The sequence below is a fragment of the Lepidothrix coronata genome, unplaced genomic scaffold (assembly GCF_001604755.1).
Source record: "Lepidothrix coronata isolate B3197 unplaced genomic scaffold, Lepidothrix_coronata-1.0 Scaffold17, whole genome shotgun sequence".
NCBI classification, from domain to species: Eukaryota; Metazoa; Chordata; class Aves; order Passeriformes; family Pipridae; genus Lepidothrix; species Lepidothrix coronata.
The window spans coordinates 7,311,561-7,330,061 of record NW_016690197.1 but is presented as its reverse complement, the minus strand read 5'-3'; the positions used below and the strand labels follow the sequence as shown (position 1 = coordinate 7,330,061).

General features: G+C 36.6%; 1 protein-coding gene across 2 annotated transcripts in view; it reads left to right on the top strand.

Annotated features, from left to right (window-relative positions):
* The window catches only part of ADK (adenosine kinase), a 279,602-nt gene that overhangs the window by 218,944 nt on the left and 42,157 nt on the right, over nucleotides 1-18,501 (top strand). For both annotated transcript variants that reach the window (XM_017806900.1, XM_017806901.1), the window contains exon 8: nucleotides 12,371-12,406. In XM_017806900.1, the coding sequence (XP_017662389.1) occupies nucleotides 12,371-12,406 (36 nt within the window). The remainder of the gene's footprint in view (nucleotides 1-12,370; nucleotides 12,407-18,501) is intronic.

Here is an 18,501-nt window from a genome sequence, read left to right as displayed (position 1 = left end):
AGAACAGAGTCCTTATGAAGTAGCTTTATCAAATGCAGCTAGTCTTCCAGCAAAATGGAGAAAATATAAATTAACACTCAAGGCCTTGGTCAAATCTGGTGCATAAAATTTTATGGTTATATTTATGTTCCATATGTGCTTTGGACAAGTGCCATGTTTGTAAAAAATTGCTTCAATATTATTTTTAAAAGTGACACTTTTAGCACAGTATCCTCTGCAAACTGTTCACCACTCGCCATGTAAGCCAACCAGGCTCCAAATAAACTGTTCATTTTCATGGTCTAAACCTAAGATCAAAACGCCTTTTAGAACATGGTGGTTTTCAAACCATGGCATGGTAGATGTCATATGTGACTTTTTGAAGCATAATTCAGAAGAGTTGATTAACCTGAGTGAAAGAGGAACATGCATGATATAAAAATCTGACAAGAGATAAGGAATTAGGAATGTCTGCTAGTGCCGAATATCTGTTCTGGCTTGTCTATAACATAATTAGATTTTACTATATTATATAAGCACCACATTCCTCATAGCTCTTTTAGAAAAAAAAAATAAACTTCAAACCAAGGAGATTCGACAAATTTATGCCACTTTTCAGAGGTCACAGGCTATTCTTTCTTCATTTCCCTAAATCCCTAAATAGCTGTCTTTTAAAATAAAACTTCCAATGCAGCATCTGGTGTGCTGTTATTGCCACTACTTTTGCTCTGAAAGCATAGCACTACTGTTTTAGAATGTTCCTATTCATTTGTTATCTGGTATTTGGCCAAAAAAATTATTACTAATATAAGAGAAGGAAGTAAATATTCAAGAGCCCGAATTGGAGTGCAATCTGAACAAAAGAACAGTACTACTTTGACCCCACAGCTCTTTTCAAATTTTGCATAAAATGAAAGAGACACAGCATCTTGGAAGAAATCACAGGAATTCTTTGTGTTGGAAAGTGTGAGGCAAACTAAATAGATTGAAATAACTTCTGTTATATTTAAACACAAATGTAATACTACAGGCAGAGGAAAAAAAAAGATTATTTATACTTCTGAACACTTAGGAGGTGTGAGAAATCTGCAGTGAAGGGCTTGAGCAAGTACTTAGCTAAAAATAACCTGTCCAAAACTGAATTACTATTACTATGACTACTAATTTCAGCTTCAGAATAATTTTATTACATTTGTCATGTAATAAAATAAGAAATGTATCAGGTGTGGTTTCAGGTTCATTTGCAATATGCTAACATATACTAAACATATAGTAATGGTTAACAAATATGTAAATGTATATTAAAATATAATGTCAATCTGTTATCTCAGTAATTAAAAGATAGTTGTGAGACAAATCCTAAAATAAATGTAGCATTTTAAAGACACAGAAGTAGAGGTTAAATGGTAACTGTTCTGAAGTATAGCTGAGAATTAATAAAATGTTATTTGAGTCTGGGAGTATGTGGAGAATGTACATATGGTGGAATCAGAGATGGCAATTTTTTTGTATGCTTACATACCAAGTTTTTTAAACATTATTGCTTGAAAACTACGATAGATTTTTATAATCCTTTGGAATATGCAACTGGTGCCACTAGGAGAGTGTCCTTGCTTAGCAGAGATTTAGAGAACAGCTCTTCTAAAAAAAGCACACTTGAAACTCAGGATTTTCTTTCATTCAAATGTTGACCAAATCTTTCATTTCTTTCTGTGTGGACTGAGTCCAAATTTTACTTTTCAGCTTGGCTTTAAAAGTTATCTCTGTGAGTTATGATCTGAACTAAAATAGTACATAGCAAATTGTACAGCAACCTCAGTCATTATACTGAAAGAAAAATCTATTTATACTTTAATATTTTGTAACTAGTGAATATGATATTTTTAAGAGAGAATAGATAAGTCATTGCAATTATATTAACAAGGCAAAATAACTTCATAGTAACAAAAGGATCCATCAGTACTATTTGACATGCATGGTGATGTAACCAGTATATCTCAAACTAGAGCTGTAGGTCTTTATAACCTTCAAGTGCTCAGAAAATGTGAAAGTGCTGATAAGTATTGGTATTTTGGTGGCTGTGATTCCATTTTAGGCACCTTTTTGTTTTCCCTAGTTAGAGATCTATTAATAGAAGTGCTTGTAAAAACCATTGATTTAACCTGGAAGGGTTTGGAGAATGGGGGCATACAGAAAACTGAAACACAGAAGGTTTCAGAGAGGGAGATCATATTTGTTTTGTCATGATCTGTATATGCATTTGTGAAAATCATGTATGTGTGTGTACATAAGGTTGATTTAACGGGGAAGGCAAATGCCTGACAGACAAAACCACTATGAATTCATCTTAGCAGTATTACTGCTACATATCCGGTGCATCTTAGAGCAGATGATCACATTGAAAGAAAGGGGTTTGTGTAGTTATCCATGTAATAATGTACTGCTAAACTGTGCACTTTCAACAAATAAGTTGTTGTCATAATCATGCTGTTATGTATTAGGTGAAAGATTGCTGATCTTTGATGCAGGAATTTAATTTACCATAATTACATGATATAATTTCAATTTTTTTTCTATAGGAATTAATGCATATTCATACTTTTTTTTTTACATCTTACATTTTATAATTTTTTGTTGTTGTTGTTGCAAGCATGGTGTTTTAAAAGTAAAAAGGAGTGCTGAGAATGCTTATAGTTTCATTTCTGTCATAGAAATTCTGTATCCCACTTCTTAAAAAAAATTATATTTGAAAGCATAGTAACAAACCCAACCAACAGAATAGTCATGATCTTTTTATCTAAGCCAGATTTTAAAGGAGAAAGCAATTATAATGAAATGAGAGTGATTTGAATGCATGAAGCAATTGGTTATGGATAATTTGAATGTCTGCTGCCAAGCATATTCTAACCCACGTGAACCCATTAATGGACTTCCATGTTTCCTTCATCTTTGGTGTTCTGTACTGATGTGAGCAGTCCTTTGGCCCACAGAAGCTGGAGGGAGGATTTTTCCAAGTCTCTGAGAGATACTGCTTATTTGTCAGTGCAGCTTGGCCTGATTCATGACTGTCCTCACCTGCTCCATGGCTGTGGTTCGTTGCTTTGTTTCTTTAGCTATTTCTTTTCCATCCTGACTTTTCTGTGTGTATCAGTAAGTCTTTGATAAAGTCTCCCTGTCCACCTAGCCCCAGCATGGATTTTATCCTGTGCTTGCAGTCAGTAGCTACTATCTCAACGCAAAGGATAATATCAGAATTCCAAAGACCTTGACAGCATGGAGAAATGTGGTGATGGGAATCTCATGAAGTTCAACAAGTGAAAATGGAACATACTCTTATCTAGGGAGGAATGTTGGTCCCGGGACAGGCTGGGAACCAGTTGGGTGGAAAGTATCTTGGCGAAAGGGGACCTCAGAATCCTAATGGAAAAACAAATGGATTTGAGCCAGCAGTGTGCCTCACAGTGAAGAAGAAATACCACAGCATCCTGGGCTGCATTGAGGAAGAGCATTGCCAGCAGGTGGGGGGCAGTGATCCTTCCCCTGGTGAGATACATCTGCAGTGTTGGGTCCAGTTCTGGGCCCCCAGCATGAGAAAGGACATAGACTTACTGGAGTGATACCACCAAAGGGCCACAAAGATGATTGAGGGTTTGGAGTGTCTGTTGTTTGAGGAGAGGAGACTGAGACCCTCAAGAAGAGGAGGCTCAGGGAGATCTTATCAATGCATACTAATGAGAGGCAGTAAATTGGATGGAGGCAGGCTCTTCACAGTGATGTCCAGTGACAGGACAGGAGGCAACGTGCACAAATTCAACTACAGGAAATTCCACTTAAGCATAAGGAAAAAACTGCAATGGTGGTTGAATGCTGGAACAGATTTTCCAGGAAGGGTGTGGAGATCCTTGGAGGTATTCAAAATCCAGTGCTCCTGGGCAACCTGCTTTAGCTGACCCTGCTTGAGGAGTTGGGTTGGACTACATGATGTTCAGAGGCCCCTTCCAAACTCATGCACCCTGTGCCTTTTGTAATACCACTAAAATATGTTGGAATCATATACCTCTAATTCCATTATTTGACTATTCTTGCAATCTCTTTTGCTGATCTCAGGTGCAAGGTGGCTTCTTGTAGAAAAAGTACAAACATACCAAAAAACCACTCATCCTTAAACACTTAATTGTCAGAAGCAGTTAAATTCTAACTTTTAAGGATTTTTAAATAATTGGTGCAAGACATTAGCAACTTGTACAACATGATAAACAGTGCCTCAGTCACATCTGGAATTAGAGCTCATATTCTACAGTCAGGACCACAGTGATCTAACTGTGGTCAGACTGAAATTTTGTTTTTCCATGCAATGACCATGTTGTGAGAGAGCACTACTAGTACAGACTGAGAACTAGGTTTTTCCTTCCAAAAAGTAGCTACAGAAAATTTCAGGAAAAAAAATTTATCTTGTGTATTCATTTTTTGAACGCAGATAAATGCATCATTGAATTAGCATTAAACAGCACAAGAAACTCCAGTAAGAATCTTAAAGTCAGCTGGCTTCAAAATTCATTGAAAGGGTAAAATATGTATTTTGAAGATCAGTTGTAAGTTAGTGTTATCGCTAGAGGATGCAGTGAGCAACTTTATTTTCTTCCTAGAGTTAACAAGTAGAGCCAGCCCAGCACAAGAAGAGTGTTATATGATGGTTGCTTTTTACAGGGTTCCCAATACCAGAGCCTTAGTTATAATTCTAAATGGCTGTACATGACATCACACTAAACAAAGTGTACAAAACAACTCAGTTTCACTGCTAAAAATGTGTTACCCCTTTAGCTGGGCTAGAGACAAGTCCTGCTGGATCCCAGCACTTTTAGCACAGAATCTGATTATTCTCTTCATCTGAAATTGCTAGATGAGAATATCTTGTCTGATTTCAGACTAGTTTGAGTGGTTGCAATCATAGAAGGCCTTGTTGAAAATGATGCAATCTTTTATTTCCATTTGTCACCCTCCAGCCAGAAAGTTAGCACTGGGAGCATCCAGTGAACAGTACTAAAGACTTCAAAAGACCACCACATCTTTTATTTTTATATGCATATAAAGCTCTTATCTTCTAGCTATTAGTTTTAAGATATTTGTTTTCATTTTTGTTATGTTCTCCTGATTCAATGATATTTAAGGAAAGAGTGGATTTTTTTTCCTTCTCCCTCTCTTCTGATCATGATGAATTTATTTTTAAGGTAGAGACAGACATATTTGTATGGAGAAATGGTGTAAGTATTGTTCACTCATTTGATGCTTATAATATGTGAGAAGAGACACACATGCAGAGTGTTCAGTTCTTTAGGTAAGGATGTAAGGTAGATACAAGTAATAGCACTTTATCCATCATAAAATTTCAAAATGGCTCAGAGGCATATTCCTGCTGCAGCTGTTGCAGACCCTGTAATGGCATTAAGCTCTGACTCAGGGTGATTCTTACCAGAGAAGATTCTAGCAGGAACTATAGTTCTGGTGCTAACCTGAATAGGAGAATAAATAGCTTGAATATTAATGAATTGTACATGATACAGACACTCCAGGGTGAACCCACGCAGGACAGGAAATACTTTTCTTTTTCAATTCTTTTCACACTAGGCTTTTTCAGACAAAACCCTCTGATACTGTGCCAGAATCCCTCTGAACATTACAATTTTAACCCCATATGGTATTTATATTTGTTCTGATTATTCACTTGAACTGATTATTATTATTTTATATTTTCACCTTCTGGGTGAAGGCAGTGTACATATATTTACCGGTGTCTTTAGTATTGCTGGAGCAAGCTGAAATAATATTTTAGGATATGATACAAATTCTTACTATCTGTCGTTTAGAAAGAAAAGCAATTTTGGAGTCCGGCACTGCTTATGGTAAAAAGAAAGAGGGGTAAAAATCACCTTAGTGTTCCTTTATGGTAATCTACCCATCCAGTTGATGCCAGCTGTGCTTTCTTCAGTAACAACCAGTGAGGGGTAGATACTTGCTGATTCTCAGTGTTGATTCTCAAGCTGTGTGCAGAGTCTGTCCGTTCTGTGACCACTTCTGTTGATCTTCTCTGGAACGTGAAAGGTGTACACTACTGACTGAATCAAGGATTAGTCCTTTGTGCTTGTCAAACAACAATTATATTGAAGTATTACATCCACGTGCCACATCCCCAAGTATAGCACAAACTTGCTCAGTTTTAGCAGAATTTCACCATTTGTTTCAGAAAATATGCTGTGTGGTTCTTTTGTCTTTTGTTTCTCAAACTCTTTATGACCCATATTAAAGCAACTGTCTTTGGGGAAAAGAAAAGAAAAAAGAAAAAGCATAAAATGACATTTGCCTCTTGAGCCCTTAATGCCTTTATAAATGGCCATTTTTTAATAAAGGCATATGAGCTTGTATTGCCTTTACGCAGTGAAATGTAGTAATAGTTGACCTTAAGGTAATGCCTAAATCAGACTGCAATGACATGAAAGGCTGGATAGGATTTTGAGTAACTGCTGATAACTATTTAGCGCTGAATGAAGAGGAACATATGTATCTTACCACTAACCACAATAAATGTGCTGTTGGCACTAAAGGTTAGTGATCCAGCTGGAACTGTGTCCTGTAGACTTTCCATCCATTCATTTTAAATATAGCGGTCATTTGTTGAAGTCATATTTTCAACTGATCATCAGAGGGTCTTCAGCAGAATCTGCCTCTGATTCCCGAGGTAGGTCAGGATCATCATTACCATGGCTTTGATATTACTCCTCTTTGCATCGCATGAAAGTACTTGTATGCTGCTAATTCATCACATTAAGAACTGTGGATTTGCTATGATACCTATGTGTGTGTGTATCTATGCATGTATTATTTTCTTAAAATTGGGACAGGTAGTAAAATCAGATATAACTTAGTTTGGCTTTGTGTACCATATACAGAAAAGAGTGGCATAAAGGTGGATCATACTGTTGCACATTTACTGGTTTCCTTAAATACCTGGATTTGATAAAAGGGCACTTCACCAACTGTGTCATGAAGTTAGTGGGTATATTTATGACATCTTTGTTATAATTCAAAGGCAGCAATTAAAAATCCATTGTCCTGTGTGTGCCTTAAAACCTGTTTCCAGGGTTGAAACTGGAAGAGTGGAAAACATGGACTGGCACAACTCAAGTCTCCTTAAAAACTAGCTTAGCTCTTGCACTGTGACCAATGTTTTATGAAGGAAGTACCAAAAGAAGGGCACATGGTGATATTGAAAATTCATTCTTCGTGACTTATCTTCCAGCAAAAAAAGGAGGGAAATTTTAACAAAAGATGTCTTTTTTTTGACCCATCTTCTGAATTACTGGGCACAACAGATACTGTTGAAATCTGAGATTCCCAGTACCTACAAAGTATATAAAACAAGGGTGTAGCTCTGAAAGCACAGAATTTTGTGCGAAAGCTCCTCGTTAGGGACAGGGAAAGAGGATAGAAGGGATGAAGAGATACAAGGGACAAATGTGCCTGCTTAAGGAAAGATAAACTATGAGTGTTATTCATTATAATGAAGGAAAAGACTTTCATGTCTCTGTAGTGCAATGAGACAAATAATACATTATTTTTGGAGGGTTTGTTTGGTTTTGGTTTTTGTTGTACGAGTCTACTGTCCTTTAGGAAATAATGAAAAAAATTGTTTCAGAAATATAGATCTTCAGCACCTACCTCTGTATTCCCGTATGTTTATTTCAGTTGTCACCCATTTAGATAACAAGGGTTTAGTGTTAAAGATTTGTGAAACTAACTTTGTTGCCACAAACAACACAATCTGTAGAAAAGCAAGGGAGGATGTAAAGAGCACAAAGTTATATCAGGATTGGAGCTGAACTTATGAGTGGGATGGATAGTAGTAATAATTATACTGAAGAAAAAGGGAGTTATCTGAGGGAGATTATCATGGCCTTAATTGTGTTCAAGGAAACAATGTAAATGGAGGAAAACTACAATCCATACTTCTGAAATGTAGAAAAGGAAGGAAATATTTAAGATTTATTTATAGAAGACTTCAGCAGTTTAGAAAGATTTGTAAGGTACAGTGTTGGAAGCACTATTCAAATTCTAATCAAACATGGTTGGTACCAGTAGGAATGGTCCTATCAAATGCAGACATGAAGTCTGTGGTCCTCATAGTCATTTACTATTTCTCATTGAGTGAGTCCACTCAAGTTTGCTTTTCTATTTCTTTTTGTTGTTCTGCACTCTGCTCTGCACTGTACTGCACGGATCTTCCTCTATAGTTACACATGCTGTATGTGTGTGTGCCAGCTTGAGACTACATTGATTCATGGGCTGGTCTGAACCCACCGAGTCACAGATTTATTATGCAGAGAAAGAGGATGATATTCCTGAATAGGGTATATTTTAGGTAAGTCAGGAAGTTTACAGTTAATGCAGTAGGAACATCCTCAAAACCTGTCAGTAATCTCCCAATTAAATTAAAAATGGTAAATCAAATCCAGGGGGTAGTACTGTAATATGTGAGTTGAGGTTATTCTGTGAGATGTTTTCTCTACCAAGAAGGATGACAAGGGAGGGATTAGCTTCAGTGTCCCCTGCATTTGCTTTCATTTGTAATTATGGGAAATGCATTCAGTGTACAAGGGTATCATTGCTGTCCTGCTGTTTTATCATTTCTTTATGAGATAATGTTGATTTCGGCAATGAAATGCAAATTTAGTTTACAGTGCTCCTTTTTTTCCATATAAAGGTTAAAATGCATATTGTAGATAACAATGTTGGTGGTGCTTTTGAAACATCCTTTGTCAGCTAATTTTGGCAATACGTGGTTTTAAATGCTCTTCAATGCAACTGCATGAGTTTTATGTTGGCCTACATGAATTAATTTTAACCCAGCATGCATTTGTTACCATTTTGGCTTTAATTTGATCAAGTAATCGTAAAACCTTGGTACCAACAAAAAAAATTTTGGACGTATCAAGAATATTTAATATATAACATGCCTTCTGTGTCTCATGGCAAACCAAACATGAGATTATTGAAGTTGAGCCATCTTAACTCTATAAACATAAAAGTCTCTTAACACAGGGGGCTAACAAATACTCCTAGGAATGCAGATGCTGATGGATTCTGTGTTTGGAGGGTATGTTTCTGTTTACTTATAAACAAATAGTTTGTATTGCTGGTGATAAAAGGGCTCAGAATTTTAACAAGTCCTGTTAAAATTAACCTGTGTGTAGATTATAAACAGCTCCTTTTACTAAATGCTGGGACTCCGACAGTAATAAAATACGTGCAAGAATGGAAATAGTTTTCAGCTAGGAAACAAATTCAACATAACAACAAGGCCAGCACTAACGGAAGTTGTCTTTTTTATTGTTATCTCTTTAATTTGTCTCGCTTTCCTGTGTAAACTGCTCACTATTACGCAAAGAGAGGGTGTGTGTTAACTTTGGTGACATTGTGTTACTCCCATTAAGTAACATTGCACACAGGTTCTTTCAGCATGACTGTACTTAGTATTTTTTTCGCCCCAAATGACATGAGTCAAATGACATTTCACAACTAAAGCCAAATCCCATTTCTACTTTAGGTGGTGCAACAATAAATTTGCTGTCATGGTTAGTAAAAAGATTATATAGAAAAAGGAGTGTGAGTTTTTAATATATTTAGTATGAAAGAGTGAAAAGATAGGGAGAGTGTTTTATGAAATGAGATGTTCAGTTGTAGACAATAACAGAAAATAGCTCTGAAAATGCTGAGTTGGAGTAATGAATGAATAATGTTTAAAGTTTATCAAAACTGAAAGAACTCCTGATGTGAAATGAAGCCTCCTAAGAAAATTCTGTTCTGTCGCTGTTTTGCTTTGCTGTTGTCGCATGTCACACATGAATGAAAATGCTGCATTCTCTGGGGAGCAGTAAAGCTTCTGTGTAGGTTGTTTATTTCCTTAATCCCTCCTTCTTCGTGATTTTCAATGTCAGATATAAAATGGAAAGCCTGTAAATATAGTGATTATCATACTGATTATCACCTGCATCAGGGAACGCCCCGGCTGGCCGCTGTAACCCGAGCAGTCTCCACATGTTACAGCCACTTAGATTTTAACCTGACTACTTTATTAGAGACGTGGAGCTCAGTATGAGGTGCCCTAGGGCTGCACAGATGGGTTCTGCTTGTTTCCTGTTCTCACTGTTATTGTGAATAGATACTAAAAGGTTCTCATCGCTTTTATCTGGTTAATTTACTTTGAACTGTCCCTGGCATTCAGAGACTGCCTCACATTTCTCAGCATTTTGCAAACACCAAACTGTAGAATCCAAATGTGTGTTTTGAGCTTTATTAGCTTTTTTTATTGGAGGGGCCTTACTTCTTAAAGGGATCTCATTCTGAGAGAGGCTGATTTTTAGGGGGCCGTGGGTGCAGTCCTGACTGAAATAAGCTGCTCAGGAGTTGTTCTGAGGTTCAGTCGATGGGAGAGAAGAAAATTAAGATTGCTGTTGTTCTTTGGCGTGTTCAGACACCCTGAGATTAAAGGTCAACTGCAGGAAAATCTATGATTGTATGCTAGCTGCCATTATTCATGTAGCCAGGCAGCAGACCAGGCTAAAAGATGACGCTCTAACAGGAGAATCTGAAGACGAGATACTTTTTAACAAATGTGCAATCATTTATCCTTTCTTGTGGAAGGGCCAGGTCTTTCAAACCACATGTGCTATGCATGGGTGCCCCAGTACAGAAAATGAAGATGAATTCTCTCAAAGTTTCACACACAAGAAAGCATCACTTCACTGGAATGGTTTTTATTTCATGTACTGGTGTCCCATTTCCTGGCCAGACAATATTTTAACACATATATTAATGTCCTACTGCATTAGGATTTTAAAAAAATCCTCTTAGGACAAATCAGTGTAACTTCATATTTCAATTACATGACCAAAAACCTGAGGTTAAAGAACTTATTTGGGTACAAGAAATAATTTTTAGTCAGTTTTCTTATTCTCTTCCCCCTTATCACTACCTTATTTTTCTTTTTTTTTTTCCCCTCTGTCACAATCCCATTTGAGGCTTTCTTGATTGTATTGCAGTTCATTGTAAGTGCATCACTTCAGAGTGGAAGCTTGCAGGCTCCTTTTTTCATATGAGCATAGGCTTTGTTAATCACATGCTGGTTTAGGAAAACACTGCATGATATCTTTGAACCCCGGACTCCTTCTTGACAGCCAGGCTAGCAAATGTCATTGCCTGTGTGATGTACAAGAAGGGATTCAATTGTAAGTAAATTGTCAAAGTGGCTAACCTTGCCCGCACCCAATTGTCAGGACCATGATTCAGTTTTTCTGTCAACATCAGCTAAGGCTAACCCGGTCAGCCTTATGTTTCTGCAGTGAAGCAGCCTGAGGAGTTGTGCTTTTCAGCTTATCACATTTTATTAACCTCAACTTACTGTTGTTATAATCAATTGTACCCACATCAAATTCTTCTATTGCCCCCAAATTGACAGATAATGTAGGTCCACAGCGCTAAAACCTCTGCAGCACTAAAACCTCTTGTAGGGACACTGGACTGGTTTGGTGTGATAGTTATTTTTGTTTAGTTGGATCAGCTCACCATTTTGGCTCGAGATTATCTCTCAGTTAATATCAGTTGGCAAAGATAATTTGGAAGAATGCGAGTTAAAACATAGAGACTTTGAGGGTTTTCTGCAATATTTCCGATGTTAAGGTAGAAAGTAAGGGAAAAACATTGCTCTTGTCTTCCATCCCCTTGCTTTTGTTTCAAAACAGATTTTAATTGCTCCAATTAATATAAATAAGACATGAGGACATTCTGATACCCTGATGTTTCCTCTGTTCTTTCAGGAAAAGAACATAGTTAAATTGCCTAGAGCAGTGATTAAGACATCAAGAGTATTTTAAAATGTTCATCTGATTCTACCACAAGGGTTTGAGCACATTTTGTGATCCTGGTTTTTTAATGCACTGTAGATGACACATGATTTTTTTAAATGGCTTGATAACGTGTGCCATACATAAATGGAGATACGATACAATTTCAATTAAAAATATGTCTGAAGGGTGTTTGTCTGGATTTGAAGCAGTGGTTTCCTAGTCAAAGTCCTATCTCCAGAAGTAACTTTCCTCGCTTGGAAAAAAAATACTGTACCCTCTTTATTTGAACTTGTGAAATGTGTTGACATTGTACCGTTGTTGGGCTTGAGGGAAGGAGGGGGAAGCTTTTGGTGCGACTATCAGAATCGAACAACTGTATATGGCTATATTGAGATAATCGTGTAAAAGGAAAACTGGCTGAATGAGTTTCAAAATGTGTTATTTCTTCATTATCTAGCACTTTATAATTAACTGTTCTTTTTTTATTATTTCAGGAAGCTGCCACTTTTGCTAGAGAGCAAGGCTTTGAGGTGAGTTAACCCACAATTGCACACTAAACAGATCCTAAAGGTTTTTTTCTTGCTGATAATGAAGTTCTTTTGGACAATGATTGATGTGCTATTATACTCTCCAAGCCTCGCAGCGGTTGCCATGGAAACTTGGCAGTCGTCATGGTTTCTTTGTTCTGCCAGCTCAGTGTTATGACGCACTCTGCTAGGTCTGCACCCAACATCGCCTACAGATGTTATTTATTGAATTTTGAAAAGCCTCTTGGGAAGCCGAGAGGTTGGGCACGGTTTCAAGCTGCCTCTGCAGATATGGGACCTGTCAGTTTGTTCAGTTAAAAAGCTACCTCATTAGCTGCATTACACTCCAGAAGGATTCACTGCTAAAGCAGTGGTGAAGCAAGACTAAATAGTGAAATATAACACCGCTTAAATAACTTAAACCCTGCCATATGCGGATTATCATTATGCAAATGAATTTTAGAAAGGTTGTATATAAAATTGTTAGGTACTGATTAATGTAAACCATGCTTCTACAAACAGCTTCTTTTAGAAAGGGTAGTGTGGAATTTGTGTTTCAAAACATATTCGAGTTGGTGTTTTCCATCTGTGCTCTAAAAATGTCTGATCCTCTACTTTCTTGAAGTAAACACTGTTGATTTTACAGTGCTTTTCAGAGCTTTTGATTTCATCTTCTCAAGGTATTTATTTGACTGGTACCACCCATTGGCTACATTCAGATAGCTTAATCTGGAGAGCCATCAGCTATTGGTCTCTAATGCTGAATTCAAATAGGCAGGTTTTAAATACTATAATTAATGTGACAAGGCTTGTGCTAATTTTGCAGATAGTAAGTGATCTTACTGAAATCTAAATTGCAGAACTGAACACACATAAATCCTTTTACATGTTTTTTTCACTGGAATAAGACCCACCTTAATTGATTTGTTTGCAGTGTGAGAGAATAGAGAGGAGTTTGACTGCTCAACACCCTTTTTGCATAAATAATAGAAGCCGCGCAATTCAAACTGCATCACTTTGAAAATGTGCCACTTCTGTGTGTGGATGGTTGCATATAAAAAAAGAGGGAAAGACTGACAGCTTTTGTTCTACAATTTAGATTTCTTTAGAACCATACACCAGCACGTACATCAATGCCATCACTGTTTCAGATATTAAACTGTGGGCTGTCCCATTTCATTTTATGTTTCCCAAATTCATGTGGCTGCTTTGTAGAAATCAAGACTTTTTATCACTGTCAATTTTCATTTGTATAATCTATATTCTTAAGCATAAAAATACACTTTGAGTTTATACTAGCAAATGAATGAATTTCACAGATGCCTCCAAAATATGAAGCATAAGAAATTATTGGTACCCTCTGGTAGCTAGACAATAAAAAGAAAGGAAGTAGTGTATTAAGTCTACCCATTCTATATTTTTATTGCCCCCTTGAGCTAAAGACTTTGAATGTGCCTGGTTTAAATTCAGCTCTAGTGACAAACTGCTTTTGCTGGTGTCTGCTAACTACCATCATATTAACCTTTCCATTAGTGCTTGCTTAGAGATTTTAGCACAGTTCCTCCTGAACATCCTAAATCTGCCACATTTGATTACAGCATATCAGTAAAGTGCACAATGATTATGATCTTATCTCTTATTGCCCCCTTGCTTGGCAACGACTCACATGTCAAGTTTGCTGACAGAGATGTGTAAAACTTGATAAGCATCCACAGTTGTGTTTTCCCATTGTGCTGTGGAGGCAAAAAAAAATAAAATAAAAATCACACTTAAATAAAGTATCCTACAAAAAACTCAAAGGAGCTTCAGTTAGGCTTTCAATTAAAACCAAGGAAAGTTTCCAGCAACTCTCAAAAGCTTGATACATTGATTATGTGATTTATATTGAGAATAGAAAACTGGTAAAAATGGCAAAGGGATGGAAAGGACTTGACAGACCAAGGCAAAAAACAAGAGGATGTTTATCATAGAAGTGATGAAAAGTTGCTGGTGGCTGCAATTGAATTTAATCAGAAATATTTTAGCATAGAGAATCAGGTGTTCTACCTCACAGTAATTTCAAAAGTTTTGCATACTAAATGCATCTCTTAAACATGGATTGAGTTAAGTGTATCTGGAACAGTTTTTGAAGAGAAAAAAAAGTTTCAATCAAGACAGCTTCAGGAAAATATACATCTTTTCTGGAGAAATAAAATCTTATCATAGACAGGAGAAACTGCTTCAGTGACAGAAATCTGGTTTGTTCCTTTGTAAGGGAAAGTCCACTGAAAGAAATTTTTATGTTTCACCTTACCAGCAGTTAGTTTTCCGTTGTACTTTGCTGAAATACTGGGTACTTTTGTAAAATCAATCACGATATTTGAAGACCGTTATTTCTTTCACTTTATCTTCTGATCAACACTTATCTGTAATAATCAGAAGTAGAACATTACTTTTGATGTGGTCTCTTCCTGGAGAGCGTCAGTGTGGGGTTGAGGGTTTTTTGTGAATTTCACGTTCTGTGACATTTTAAAACTATTAAATAATGTCTGCAAAGACAGTGCTTCATCCTAATTGTACGTTGCAGTCATCTCCATAATCCATTGTAACAGGCACAATTTTTATCCCAGGGAAGCTCTCAGACATGGTTTCCATTAAAGTGGTAGAATGGTTGTCAGTATATTTTAACTGGATGTTTCTAATACGTTTCAGATAACAAAGGTTTATGAGGTTTTGTTTTTACAAAAGGATAACTTGCTGTTTCTTCTGTGTGGGAATTAGGAAAGCAAAATCCTACTTTAAACGTAATATTTAGGGTTCAATTCTGTCTGTCAACCAAAGAAGGAAAACAAAGTGAATGGAACAGTAGGTATCTCAGGGGTTGGTAGCAGCTGCCATACAAAATAACTTCTCTTGTTAGAGGTAGAGGTCTCCTCCTAAGTACATATTGACTGGGGAACAAAATCAGAGTTTTGGTACCCTGAACTGGATTTAGGTCTTCAAATTAACAAGGTACACTGCACAGGTCCACTGTTTTCAGTGGTTTTAATGGCCTGTCTAGGTCAGGGCTGTGGTAGTCCCAGCTATTGGGTATCTGTTCAGAGGCAGAAATCAGATGATGTGGTTTGTCTAGCATAGTTTTTCACATATTTTGTCTGATCCTGGGATATCTGATGTGCTTTCTTCACATGCACATATTCCACTTACTTGCTGGAATGAATGCCACATGTGAGTTTTTTCAGTTGCAGCATCAATAGGCAAATCATGCTTTAGTGAGATTTGTATGACAGCTTTGTTAAATCAGATTCAAGTATATAATTGGATATGTTTGAGTATCCTGTGAATTTGGGGCCCATTATTGAGGCTTTAGGACCACAAACAGTACAGTCTTATCAGCCATGTCTGTAGACAAAGGATGTATAAGAAAGTCTCAGTATGTGGGCAGGTACGAGTCAGTGCAAAATAAATATTATACATATATATATTATATTATTTGAAAATATTATATATATTCTGAACAGAAATAGCAGATGACAACATTCCATGATGTTTGCATGACAATGAAATAAGAGGCATAGTACCTCTGCAGTCTTAAATTGTAAATATTCACATATTGTATAAGGTCACAGTTGACCTTCAAAATACAACATAATGGTAAAATGGAGATATATTGTGCATAAGTTGAAGCCTCCTCAGCATTGACGTTGAAGCTCTTCCACTATATAAGCTCTATTTTATTCTCTTCCTTTGAAAAAAATTAATATAGAGAGTGATTTTGTCTGAAAATGGTCAAGTTAATTTTCACAGAAAATGCTATTCAGTTACTTTTAAAGTCTGCACAGTCAGACAAAAATCTCCAAATCACTCTGTCTGGAAATTTCTGCTTTTTTTTTTTTAAATTACCTTTTCCTCCTAAATACCTTCCTTGTACTTATGCTTTACATCCTTTTTATGTATTTAATTCTTCCTGAAAACATTTGTGCTTTTTACTTTCTTGCACTGTCTACTTTATTTCATCCTTTACCATCATTCTTCACTAATCTCTTTCCTCAGGGTCCTCTCTTCATGTAAGTTAATCTTTATTCTTCCTTAAGCTGAAAAAATCATCTTCTGGTCATGCCGTTTTCTCCTATTATAACTTCATCATTTTCCTTTCAAAATTCAATGTGCATGTAAATACATTGCACAAATATCTTCAAGCTCTTTGATTTCTGTGCCTGTTTTACTCCACTGTAAATGAGCCTAATAAAGTCACCAGTAGCCACTTCCAACTTAGCAAAAACTAAACACCTCTCTCCTGTTTCCTTTGATCCTCATGATGATTTATTGCAGTTTCTAGTTTGTGGATCTCTTAATTATCAAGGCCTGAAATATTTCAGGGTTTAGGTTAACCTTCAGAAGCCTACATATTAGCAAGCTGAAGGGCTATATTCTCCATTCATCCCCTGTTCAACAGCTTGTGCCGCCAGCTGATACCTGCTGTTCTTAAACCTCTTAAAAAGACATTTCAAAACATAGGAACAGCAATTTCAGTGCTTTTCTCTGGCATCTTTAAGGGACTCATCACCTTCTGAGAATTAGGGGTAAGATGGCCCCTTTTTACTGTCCTCAGTCCACACAGAGGGGGTTCAAGGTTCTTCTCTTCTCTGGTGGAAGACATTGCCTTCTGAAAGCTTTGTTAACTGTCTAAGCAGGAGGGAGAAAGAAATAACACAAATGAGAGCACAGTATATGGAAATTAAAAGTATTAGAGAATTTTAAGAAGAGATAAAGAGGCCAATAAGAAAGGGGAAACTACTTTCATGGTTGCCAAATGTGCATAAATCAGTGGGCTCTCTAACTGCCACAGTTGGGGAAGAAATTAAAGGGAGGCCAAGAGTGTTGCAGAAGTAGTATGTAGTTTTTGCATCAATGGGTGTTGGTAAATATATAGCCCAGGCATATTCTCTGTCCATAGGAAAGATGAAGTGCTGGAAGAACAAAAAAAAAAAAGAAAAAAAAAAAAGGCAAGTAACCAGGACAGAGTGATATGTAGATTATAGTTCCTGAAGCGTTTACCTGACCTTCTGATGAAAAATAATCAGACTCTTGTCAAAATGGTACATGCTGTACCTGGGTTTCAAAATAACACAGTATGCTGATTTTGAAAGATACAAATCAATTTAATAATAATATAAAATAATTGTAACAACTCTGGTAAATGACTTGAAACCCCTCTGGACACCTTTATAAATGAACTCTATTCAATATGTAGTAGTGTTAAAAAATGAGTTCGGATTCATAACAAACAGTACACAAAACAATGAGAAAGTATTGTTCTGTTTTCATATATTCACCGCTGGGCCTTCGCCATGTTTCACTACAGTTCCTTGTACACAAGGGCAAACTGGGAAAGCAGTGTGGTGTTCTTTAACACAGATATGAATAAAGTGGGACACAGTAAGTAGCACAGAGAATAACGTTAGGAAATAAAGGAAGAAAAAAAAAGGAAAAATACATCAATTATGGAAAGAAATAGATTACATATACCAAAGTTAATTTGCAGAACTTACTGACTTGAGATAAATCTGACAACCAAAGGTTCCCATATAGCATTGTAAATGGGTTTGATGTTAATACAATTAAATATAGGAATACCTATATTTAGATTAGATTGAGAACTAAGTCAATTAGAAATTGAAATTCTTGTGTTTCAGATCATAGGGCAACAGTGATAATAGAAAGTATAACACTCTAATGGCAAGTTGTGTTGTTAGAGTTTTGTGCATCAGTTCTAACATTCCGAGCTTGTTGCTGTCAAAGGTGCTGGATGGACGAGAGATTCAGTTCAATATGCCAGTTTCTCTGTTCCTACTCACGTGCACAGAGAAGTACAACATCCTTTTAAAGTGAAGATTTCTGAAAGTTTTGCACCTTAGCCTTATGTCAGAAAATTGGTGATGTTCTGTGCCCCACTGAATGTACCTTATGCCCTTTACTTCCTTGCATCTCAATTATGCAACCAGGGGGCACCTGGGCTGCACACCCTCTCAGGTGCTGTTTGCTTGATGAGACCAGTTTTTGTAGGGAAGTTAGAGAAACAGTATTTGTAATCCTGCTGAAATCAGAGGGATTATAGT